At 41.5% G+C, this 12,104-nt stretch overlaps 1 protein-coding gene and 1 pseudogene across 7 annotated transcripts in view; both read right to left on the bottom strand.

The window, feature by feature from the left end:
• The window catches only part of PHC3 (polyhomeotic homolog 3), an 85,327-nt gene extending 75,512 nt beyond the window's left edge, over positions 1 to 9,815 (bottom strand). For 6 of the 7 annotated variants that reach the window (XR_011470332.1, XM_070406815.1, XM_070406818.1 and 3 more), the window contains exons 1-4: positions 9,787 to 9,815; positions 6,680 to 6,845; positions 2,562 to 2,717; positions 1,372 to 1,449 (exon numbers count right to left, since the gene is read on the bottom strand). Coding sequence is in view for 6 of the 7 variants with exons in the window: in XM_070406815.1 (XP_070262916.1) it covers positions 1,372 to 1,449; positions 2,562 to 2,717; positions 6,680 to 6,845; positions 9,787 to 9,800 (414 nt within the window). In the remaining variant the exon portion in view is untranslated. The remainder of the gene's footprint in view (positions 1 to 1,371; positions 1,450 to 2,561; positions 2,718 to 6,679; positions 6,846 to 9,786) is intronic. The other variant, XM_070406817.1, reaches the window with a different exon arrangement.
• A 1,453-nt stretch (positions 9,816 to 11,268) lies between these two features.
• On the bottom strand, positions 11,269 to 11,616 carry LOC139002265 (small nuclear ribonucleoprotein Sm D2 pseudogene; annotated as a pseudogene).
• Positions 11,617 to 12,104: the final 488 nt, after the last annotated feature.

Genomic DNA, 12,104 nt, shown 5'->3' with positions numbered 1-12,104 from the left:
CTGTTGGAGTTAATTTTACAAAGCATTAACATATTACCACATTGGATCAAGAAAAAGTAGCTAGGAAGGACATTATAGGGTTAACTCAATGGTTCTCAAGGGGCAATTCTGTCCCTAGAAAACATTAGGCAAAATGTGCCTAGAGACATTTTTGGAGGTCACAATGGAGGAAGGGGGAGGGCCACAGTGTACTGATATCTAAGTGGCTAGAAGCTAAGGGTGTTGCTAAACATTCTATAATGCACAAGACAGCCCCCAAAACAAAGAATTATCTGGTCCATCTTTGGCTGGTTAGCTCAGTTGGTTAGAGCATTGTCCCGATATGCCAAGGTTCTGGGTTCATACAAGAATCAACCAATGAGTGCAATGTTTCTCCCTCTGTCTCTCTCCTTTCTCTCTAAAATCAATAAATAAAAATTAAAAAAAGAAAAAAAGAATTATCTGGTCCAAAACATCTATAGTGATGAGATTGATAAACCTAGGACAACTGATGAAATTTTAATATACACTACATTGCAGCAATGTTAAGTTTACGGAATTTGATCATTTTCGTGTGGCTTCGTAAAGGAATGACTTTGTTTCTAGTAAATATATATCAAAATATATAGGACTAAAGAAACATGGCTCAACATACCCACAAAGGATTCAGAAAAAAACAATATGTAAATATGTAGAGAAAGAAAATGATAAAGCAATGAACCAAAATGCTAACAACTGGTAAATCTGAGTAAATCTTTTTATTATTCTTGCAATTTGAAATTATATAAAAAGTTAAACAAGTATTACCATGCCTATAAATTTCTTTTAACCAGGAAAGTTTGCACAATTTCCCACAATATATGCAAGAGAGCAAACCAGCTTTCTTTTACACCTTTTTCAAAATAAATTATACTATCTTGAGTGGACTAATTGTAAATTTGACCCAGATAACTCAAGTAAGCATAAGCTGAAATGTATAATTTCTAAAATGTGAATTTCAGAGAAAAAGCTAGAAACATTTAGATGTCTACCAAGGATATGACATTCTGTAGTATATCACAGTAAATGCATGGCCTAATACCCGTGCATTGTACATTTCAGGCTTTCAATACATACTGAAAACTGCAATCATTTAGAACCACAAAAGACCTGAATACACTTCATGGGAAACAATGTATAAGAAGTAAAACAAAAATATTTTTAGACTCAGATTTTCCGAAATTTAACATTAGTTCTGAATTCTTGAACCTTATCATTCTTACTTCTAGGTACTTTTTACTTAAATAGTATTTAAACAAATATACAATTAACAGCTTTGCAAATATTAATGGTTTACTTTTGGAAAGCAATAATTAAAATTTTTAAATCCAGGAAAAAGTTTAGGGCACTTACAGACGTCTGGGACATACTTGACTGTTGTGTGACACTTCCTGTGGGGGATGTAGATGGTCTTCCACTGGATAAACTTGCCTAAAATAACAAGATCTTTATAATATGTCCATAAAAACCTAGAGTTAAAATCTTTCTGGTACCAGGATACCACAAAACCATAAGAAAAGTAAAAATGTCTATATATGAAGCTATTCATTTTACAGTGAACATGGATTAAGCTTTGGCCAAACAGATTAAGAAAAAACAAAAAAGCTGAATGGTGGAAACAGGACCCAAAGGGTAATATGATTTTAATAGCTGCACTCATTGTCAGTTTTACTCTACAGGCTTCTATCTTCTTTAGTGGAATCACCACTGCAACATTACAAAAAAGAAATTGAAGCTACGTCAAGTGCCAGTGGGTTTCAGTTTCCTAACTCATATCACAAACACGATGTTACTTAAAATTACACTACCAAGAAAAAGCAACAGCTGGGTATGTGATTACAATAGATATAAACCTTTTTCAGGTTCAGTCAACTGAGATCCTCCTCCAGTAAGATTTAAGATTAAATCTCACATGTAGTTTTATTTAAATAAACAGAATAATAATGAAAATCTTTTTTAAAACACAAGCATTTAATCATAAAATCATCCTGTTATTAGTAGGAATAGTGTGATTAGATTTTAGAAAGTACATATGCATATCTTTATACAGAAAATTTCTGGAGGGTTACATATTAACTGATACAGTGGCCAACCCTGAAGAGTGGAAAACAGCAGTGGGTGTAGTAAAGGAATACTTCTACTTTAACTCTTATAAACAATTTTATACCGTTTGATTTTTTTCAATAGTGTAAATTTCTTGCATACTGGAAAAACAACTTTTTTTGTTAAAATGTAAATATAATTCACCTAATCCTAAGTATTCACTGTTATACCTAAAATTTTACATGCAAAATCATGACACTAGCGTAGCAATCCTGCAATGTAGATAAAAAGCAGTGGAAGAAAAAGCAACAGAGTAATATATAAAACATATCCATTATTTTTTAAATTAAGTTCCATTTGGCAGCCTATTATATTTCCTTAATAAAAAATTATCACAAAACATCTGAACTCTGAAATAATACCCAATTCATTTATTTTCTGCAGTATCTGGAAATAATGTCAACTTAGGCCTCATAATTTTTCATTTATTCCACTCTCACCTGAACGGCAGCAAGGCTCTGAAGCTGGGAGCTGCTTAAGTGCTGCTGCTGAAGAGCTGCAGTGTGCAGCATTAAGTGCTGCTGTTGAGCTGCATACATTTGCTGAAGGTACTGAGCAGCTGAGCTGGAGGGGCGATGCAATGCCTGTTGAATTACCTGTGATAAGTCAATTGAACCAATGTCAAACCATAATCTTAACCATAAAATAAAGTATTAAAAAAGTGAAAGTTTAAAATTTTGCTACTTGAATATTCACTGTCAAAAGCTTATTAACATAGTTCTCTCCTAATTACATATCTCTAGGATTGCACAAATTAAATCCATACAAATTAAAACTACCCTGTATAGTCAATTCACAAAAGAAAAAAGGTGCAAACAACCATTTGAAAAGATCTTCAATCCCATTAACAGACAAAAATTACAAATTAAAACAGGATATTATTTTCCAACTTTCAGATGGATAAAGATTTAAAAGACTACTAACTGAGGAAACAGGTACTCTCATAAATGGTCATAAAAATGTAAATTGGTATAAGCATTTTGAATAAAACTTGGCAGAATTCAGGGCTTGGGTACAGGAAGGAATACGTATAACCCTGAAGCCATTACAAATAGTAATGCAAAGCAGTGCTGCCCAATATAGTAGCCACTAACCACATGTGTCTCCTGCTGCCCAATATAGTAGCCACTAGCCACATGTGTCTCCTGAGCACTTACAATGTGTCCAGTGCAACTAAGGAATTGAGTTTTTAATTTTACTTCATTTTAAGTTAAATATAAATAGCCACATAAGCTAGTAGCTACTGTACAACATAGCACATACTAGTGTATCTACATTAATTAACAAAAATAATTCCCAAATACATCATAAGGTGAAAAAAGCAGGCTACTAAATAGTGTATAGAGTCAAATGCCCTTTTATATTAAAAGTTTGTGTGTTTTTTAATAATACTTTAAATTTTTTTTTAAATTGATTTCAGAGAGGAAGGGAGTGGGAGAGAGAGACAGAAACATCAATGGATGAGAGAGAATCACTGATCGGCCGCCTCCTGCACTCCCCACACTGGGGATGGAGCCCACAACCCGGGCATGTGCCCAAGACCAGAATCAAACCCAGGACCCTTCAGTCCACAGGCCGACACTCTATCCACTGAGCCAAACCAGCTATGGCTATATTAAAAGTTTTGAAAGAATATACAGGAAAACGTTAAAAGACTACCAAACTGGATTAGAGATGATTTTTACCTTCTCGTTTGTACTTTTCTTTTTCTTTTTTAAATATAGTTTTATTGATTTCAGAGAGGGAGAGGAAGAGAGAGATAGAAATATCAATGATGAGAGAAAATCATTGATCAACTGCCTCCTGTACGCCCCTTACTGGGGATCGAGCCCACATGTGCCCTTGACAGTAATCGAACCTGGGACTCTTCAGTCCGCAGACTGATGCTCTATCCACTGAGCTAAACCAGTTAAGGCTCTATTTTTCTTTAAATTACTGAAAAAACTTTAGAATGAGTAGGTATTATATTAATCATCATAAAATTATAAAGCAATTTACTTTTTAGAAAATTACTAATTACCTTTCAAATGTAATTTTTCAAACATTTATAAATGTTTTTTAAATGTCAGATTCTGTGTTTCAATTGTTTCAACAATAGAATAAAACTATTCTTACTAAAATAATTCCTATAAAAGTGTTACTGAAAATATGTATTAGTATAATATAAAATCTGAGCCTGAAACTTCATAAACACAGAAAAAACAACCATTCTATTAACAGAGAAAAATTCTTTACCTGCCCAAACCAATAAGTCAGACTATGGTAGTCCTCTGCAACCACATCCCAAAGTCACAGCATGCCCACTGTGACTCTGAAACAGCATAGAACTCTAACAGCAGCATCAAACCAGAGAGATAAGGGAGAAATAGAGCCATATCCTACAGCTTTAGGGTATGACTCAGGACACCTTGAACCACAAAATTCCAAGAAAGCATATTTCCTTGGTATTGTTTACTTTCACTTGTTCATATCTCATTTCTCCAACTCCAAATTGCTAAGCCTGCTACAGACTTCTGTCACAATATCAATGTAGGCTTCTGACCCCTAGTTGCAGAGGACTATAGACCAGCATCAAGTAATTTAGGATTATAACAGTACTAGAGGCCCAGGGCATGAAATTCCTCTTGCAGTCCAGGAGCCCTCGGGGGATGTCCGACTGCAAGAAGACACAGGCCGGGCTGAGGGACAACCCCCCCACCCCCCACCCCCGCCCATGCATGAATTTCGTGCACCAGGCCTCTAGTGATGTTATAAATATCCAAATGGCCCTTGGCAAAAAAAAGGTTCCACACCCCTGCTCTAAAGGAATGAGGATGATAAAGAACATTCAAATGACTGAAAATGAAAGCTGAAGGTATTAAAGAACTACTTAGTTCAATAAATATTGATTTGATGGTATTTTAGGGGAAGCAATTCTAGGATATTATGCAAACTAGTGTTAGTGCTATTTATGAGAAATATCTATATCTATATACTTCCAGTAACACTTTAAAAATTTTTATTAAAGTATTAATATAATACTTCCAGGTGTACAACACAGTGATTCAACATCTATATGCCTTATGAAGTGATCACACTATACAAAGTTATTACGGTAATATTGACTATATTCCCTATGCGGTACATAACACTGTTTCTTATTAACACATCCAGCTCAGGTAAAAACTAGAGAACAAATGGCATATTAAAATATCACATCATCTGTATGTTCAAAGATCTTGATACTCTTCCCTATATCCCTTGCCTCAGAGAAAGATGAAGAACATTAAAAACACATTCTGCATTCCAGTTTGAATTTTTTAACTGACTGGGTCTCCAACAATTCTGATTCCACCCATGGTAACGTCAGAATCCTAAACCATACAACAGTTAAATAGTCATTATACTGAGGTATCCACTCTAGAAAAAATGAATAGGGAGAGGACTATGTTGCAAAGTTATTTTCAATGTAGAATGCAATTATGGGGAATCTAGAGAGAATAAGCAGGTATAATGGAAAAAAAATAAGAACTCAAAGAGTGGTTAAGGGCGCAACTCCAGAATCAGAGACCCTACTAGCTTTATGAGTTTAGGAAAGTCAGACTACTTACTAGTAAAACATCAGTTTTCCCATTTATAAAATGGAGATAATAATAGTATCTAATAACCCATGCAAAACTTTTATCATAGAAACTGTTCAATAAATGTTAGCTATTATTACGAACTGGATACATCTAATGTGCCCACACAGTTCTAGATGCTTCCTTTAATCCTCATAATAACTAATAAAGTGGTGGTCTCATCCTCATTTTACAGTTTCCTGAGGCTATTATGCCTCCCACCCAAGATTATATAACTACTAATGAGAAAGTGAAATTCAAAGAGCATATCAGACTGCAATGCCCATGTCCTTTATATGCAATACCATATTGCCTTAACTTCCATTATTATAAAGGTTAACCAAGTAAATTTAATTTTCTCAACTAAGTGAAGAGCCCAAGATTTTTCCTCCTTAGAATTCCTTTCCACCTCTGCCCCTAAGAGCTTTAGAATGAATCCTTCTCCTTAGGGTTCTTAAGTTTAAAATGAACCTCTTAACACATCTACAGACCTGAATAGATCTCCCTAAGTCTATATTATGGGTCCAAATATAAAATAACCCCCAAAAACCTAGAGCCATTCTGCATGTTGGGGCTCTAGACTGAGTATATCCATACTGCAGCAGCAGCTAGACAGCTTCCAATTATAATTTTCCTTACATATTTTAAAAGCTACACTCAGGGGTGGGAGGGGGGTAGGGGGGAATAAGAACGGACTGGAAGAGGTTAAATGGGGGGAAAAAGAGAACCTATGTAAGACTTTCAACAATAAAGATTTTTTAAAAAAAGCTACACTCTGACAAATGTAAGCCCTCTCAACAGAATAATTATTAAGTAACTTTTTGAGTGTTTTGAACATTAATAATTCTAACTGTACTTAGAGGATATCATATAATTCATTGGATATGAAACAAAATTTGGCATAAGCAAAAATAATGACATCCTAAGTCTTAGCCTACCCATCTTTATAACTGAAATACCTGTACAGCATGTCGGTCTGAGCCACTGTAGACTGAGATCTGTGGTTGCTGCATTCGAGAGGAGGAAGTGGTGATGGTGGTAGTGGTAGTGCTACTGGTTGTTGTCGACACAGAAGATGTTCCAGGGTTTGGTTCACTATCCATAGCTGTACCGTGGTCCTTAAATCTGGCAGATAACACAAAGGGTTTGTACTGGCAAAAGCATTATCTTATGGGTTTTAAATAATATTTAATAATTCCAAAGAAATTATCAAGTCTAAATTTCTAAGAAGGTCCTCAAAACACAGATAGCACACAGTCACCATAAACACCTTGAATATATCCCAAGAAATCAGAAACACCAATCAGAAAGGATATATGCACCCCTATGTTCATAGCAGCACAATTCACCATAGCTAAGATCTGGAAACAGCCTAAGTGCCCATCAGCAGATGAATGGATTAGAAAACTGTGGTACATCTACACGATGGAATACTATGCTGCTGTAAAAAAGAAGGAACTCTTACCATTTGCAACGGCATGGATGGAACTGGAGAGCATTATGCTAAGTGAAATAAGCCAGTCAATGAAGGAAAAATACCACATGATCTCACTCATTCATGGATAATAAAGACCACTATAAACTTATGAACAATAATAGATACAGAGGCAGAGCAGCCTCGAACAGACTGTCAAACTACAGCGGGAAGGCTGGGGAGGGTTGGGGGGTGGGGCGGTGGGGGTAAGAGATCAACCGAAGGACTTGTATGCATGCATATAAGCATAAACAATGGACATAGACACTGGGGGGTAGGGGAGGCCAGGGGATTGTCAAGGGTGGGAAAAAAAGGAGACATATGTAATACTCTTTGTAATACTTTAAGCAATAAAACAATTTTTAAAAAAGTACTTCACAAATAAATAGCATATTTAATACTTAATACCAACTAAATTTGAATTTAAATTATTTGGGATATGTAACACAGATAAAGCCGGGTCTAAAATTTATTTTCATTATTGAAAGAAGATGAGTATTTTGAAACCAAAACAGGTGATGAGTGAATACTAAACTACCTAGGAAAATAAAAACTAAAGCAACTTCAGGGAATTTAAAATATAATTTACATTCTTCTGACCATACTAACTACAAGTTCAAATCTTTCTTTTCTTTTTTTTTTCAAATCATTCTTATCTATAACATTAAAATAGTGTGCCTAAGGGCTTGTGCTAATTAGCTTAATTTTTGGCTACCATATATACTTGCTTTACAAGTAAGTTCTTTTAGAAAATAAGTTAATAAAAAATCACACTAGCTTTTTCCCTAATTAATCTCACTACATCTAATAAGTATAATGAGTTATACTTATAAGCAGATTACTCTGACCCCATAGAGAAGAGCTGACAACAATTTCCCCACTTCTTTACCAAAATCTCTTTTTCACAAAGAATTGTCCTAAAATTTGAAAAGAGCATAATTATGTCACTTTCCTCAGGAATGGACAGTAAAGTACATTTGTGTACAAGACTTTCTGATTTTTCCCCTTCTAATATTATGAACTCACTTCCCTGTTGTATAAAGTTCTACTAAATACAGAATTTATATCTGAATAAATTCAAACAATTTAAGTCAATTCTAAGGGCCTCAATATTGTTAGAAACTAGAACTACAAGTGGGTTTTGTGGGGGGTGAAAAATGCACCACCATGGTGAAAGAGCACCGAGCATATACTCGCTTTATCTGCCCTTATGTCCCATCTTTTCTTCCCAGAAACAAAATCTGGCGGACCTCCCATGAGCAGCACCGACAAGTCAGAATGTATGTCATATGAACACTTTCTACTTCAGGAGAAGACAAAGGAATGTGGCACTAATTGTGTACCCATACACTATTCCCATACCTTTAATGTACAAGTTTTCTTTGTCCTTTATGTAAATAATATTTATATGCTTTTTAAAAATCTCGATTTAATGAGAGGAAAAGTGAATGGGGCCAAGCTGACTACACTTACTTTTTTGATTCGTAAATGACTCCTACATCCTTACGCTTCTCTGCTGGCTTTTAAGCAGTTTTTCAGACTGCATCCCAATACTCAGACCGCAGCACCGCGCGGTCACTGCTCAACAACGGAACACGCTGTGGTCGATCCGGTAAACTTCTTCCCAGTGACCGGCTGTCCCAACGCCCCGAACCTCGGCCCAGCGCTGGGCCGCGAGTCCGCTTCCAGGCCGGTCCCTGGACAGCGCGTGCCATTCCGCCCCACCGGACCCTCGACCCCCAGCCCTAACGAACCAAAAATGGTCACAGAGAACCCAAACGGTCGGCACAACGCCACCCCTCGCCGAGCGGAACCGGCCCAACCACTGACATGCATCTGGAGACCCGGCACAAAGGGGCAGTTTCTGCAACTCCACCGTCCCCCGCGGAGTTCGATGCCGGCAGCACAGCCGGCGGCCCGGCGGGCGCCCCCAGGCCTACCGGGCGGACGCAGTCGGCGTGTCTCCCGGGCACAGCATCACGCCGCCGGCAGGAGCGCGGCCCCGGGGCGGCAGCGGCCCGCAGCCGAGGACCGCGGGGAAGCGCCTCCCTTCCAGGGGGTGCCGCCTGGCCGGCCCCCCAGCAGCCCCCGCCGCTGCGAGGACCCCTCCTCCGCGCCTCCCGGGGGCGGGCGGCGGGCACCCCCCGTCTCGGGGTTTCCCACCGAGGCCGAGGGGGTGGCGCGGAGGAGGCCTGGCCGCGGCCGCCCAGCCCAGCCCAGCCTCCGCGGGCCCGGCGCGCGCTCCGTCCCCAGGCTGCCCGCGGGGCCCGCTGGCAGGGATGACAGCGCCCGGGGGGCCCACAGGGCTGCAGCCCAGGGGCCGGGGTCCCGGCGGTGACCCTGAGGACGGGGGCCCACCCATCCGGGACCCGGTGACGGAAGGGGCGCTCCCGCCTGGAGGTAACTGGACCCTCACTGGTCGCCTCCACCCCCCGGACGCGGGCCGAGCGGGCTCCTCCACGACGAGGAAGCCCGCGGGCCTCCCCTTCCCCGCACTGCCCGCGAGACAGCCCTGAGCTTGCCCCTTGGAGGACGTGTCGCTGCCCCCATTCACCCCCCGGTTACGACATCAGTCACCAGCGAGTCACTCACTCCGCTTCCGCCATCTTCTCTCCTCCATCACTAACACGGGCTGCGCATGCGCCCCCCGGCGGCGGCGGCGGCGGCGGCAGGCAGAGGGGCGGGGTCGACCCAACCCCGGGCCCCCGGGGTCACGTGGGGTCGCCGGCGTCCAGCCCCCCACCCCCACCCCGCCGCCCCTTTTCCAAACGCAGGCTCTGCTCTCTCTGGGAATTGACCAGGTTTCCCCAAATTAGATACTAAAGTGTCTCACCTCCACCTCCCGGCTTTCTCTTGCGTAGGGTCTTCTTCCTCTTGGAGAGGGGTCTGTAACCAGGATAAGAAAAGTTCTGCTTCCACTGTTAAATTAAAAACCTGAAGAACACACGAAGTACGCTAAAGCCTGTGCAAACTGCAGAGTGAGATGAGAGAAAACCAGGAGGATCCGATGCTAAGGTCTCGGAGGGAAAGGAAATGGCCTGGTGGCTGCAAGGCTTGTTTCCTGGGGCGAGTTGGAGTTTGGGGGTCTGAACCAGCAGCTTCTCTATCTCAGAGACAGTGTTCAGGATGCTGGTGTGGTGGGTGGTCACGGAATCGTCCTGACTATCCTATGTCTTCCACATGAACGTGCTGAGCACTTAGCAAAGGGTTGCAAATTAGAATACCACAGGGAACAAGCAGGAGTGGCCACTAATTTGCTAATGTGGTTTACTAATAAATGACATAGATAGAGATATATAGGAACTACGATGAGGCAGGAGGAAACGTCAAGATGAGTATGAAAAGTCCCTTCCTGCCAAGCACAGCCAGATGGAAGAGACTCTGGGCAAGCTCTGCACCCTCTTCGGGCACCTCACTCTCCCAGCACCCCCATGGGCTCGCCGAGGCAGAAACTCTCTACACCCTGTCTTTTGAGTGTCTAAAAAGGCTCCATTGCATAATTATGACCGAGTAAATCATTGGCTATTGGTGGTAATTGATTCAACTTCCAGTTCTTCTCCCCTCCCTTGAGAAGAGGGAATTACAAGGGTTTTAGGAACTCTGTGCCAGGAATGGGGTCGAAGCCCTAAAATATATTTCTTATTATAAATCACAGTATCACAAGCCCACAGGCCAAATACAGACTGCTGCTTGTTTTTGTCCAGCAATTAAGCTAATGATGGTTTTTACATTTTCTAAGAATTGGGGAATCAAACGAAGAATACTATTTTTGTGACAAGTGCAAATTATGTGAAATTTAAATTTCAGTATCCATAAATAAAGTCTATTAGAACGCATTCATGTTTGTTCTTTTATGTATTGTCACCGGCTGCTTTTGTGCTACAAGGACAGAGCTAAGTAGTTGCCACAGACGCTATATTGATCCACTACTTACTATCTGGCCCTTCACAGACAATGTTTGCTGACCTCTATTCTATGTCACGGATCCGCCTGTCTATGGCAGAGGAATGCCTACAAAACACAGCCGGCAGTCCTGGTGCCCGAGAGGCCTGGCGCCAAGCAGGGAGCAGGCCCCTACTTGCCAGCGATGAGTGGGTGCCGCAGGGCCACAATGGCCGAATGCCCGCGCGGGAACATCGCGGAGATGTAGCGGTCCTTGTGGACTGGCTTGGACTTCTTCTGGACCTGGCCACCCTTGGGGACCTCAGTCCCCATCTCCTCCACATTCTCCAGCACCATGTTGCAGTGCCTGTCAAAAGCCTTCACCCGGCCCAGGAGCTTCTTGTTGTTGCGGCAGTGGATGAGCACCTGGGTGTTGTTCTTGACGGACTGCGTGAGCACGGAGAGTGGGCCCGTGTTCAATTCTTCCTCCCCCCGCTTCTGCGGCTCCTCCGCGGTCATCTCGCTCTTGGGCTTGTTGAGAAGGCTCGTGGGGGCGCTGGTTGCGCTCTCAGCACACCCTACCCCTGTCCTCCGCGTTGTGTGGGCCTCCGAAGAGAAAGCGCGAGCCAGGTTTAGTTTTATAATGTGGGAAAGAAAAGGGGGGGGCGGGGGGGGACAACAACTCCCTAAAGATTGTTGTAAACTCTTAGAAAGCAACATGTAAAAATCCTCTTTTTTAAAAATATATATTTTATTGATTTTTTTACAGAGAAGAAGGGAGAGGGATAGAGAGCCAGAAACATCGAAGAGAGAGATGGATCGGCTGCCTCCTGCACGCCCCCCAGTGGGGATGTGCCCGCAACCAAGGTACATGCCCCTGACCGGAATGGAACCTGGGACCCCTGAGTCCGCAGGCCGATGCTCTATCCACTGAGCCAAACCAATTCGGCGGAAAAAATCCTCTTTTTAAAAAAAAACTTTTTACCAAGGTCTACCTTCACCTATATTTGCTCAATAAATGCAATTGA

This window comes from Myotis yumanensis, unplaced genomic scaffold (assembly GCF_028538775.1).
Source record: "Myotis yumanensis isolate MYYU_CA2020_CCGP unplaced genomic scaffold, mMyoYum1.0.hap1 SCAF_2, whole genome shotgun sequence".
Taxonomy (NCBI): Eukaryota; Metazoa; Chordata; class Mammalia; order Chiroptera; family Vespertilionidae; genus Myotis; species Myotis yumanensis.
This window is presented reverse-complemented; position numbering and strand designations above follow the sequence as displayed.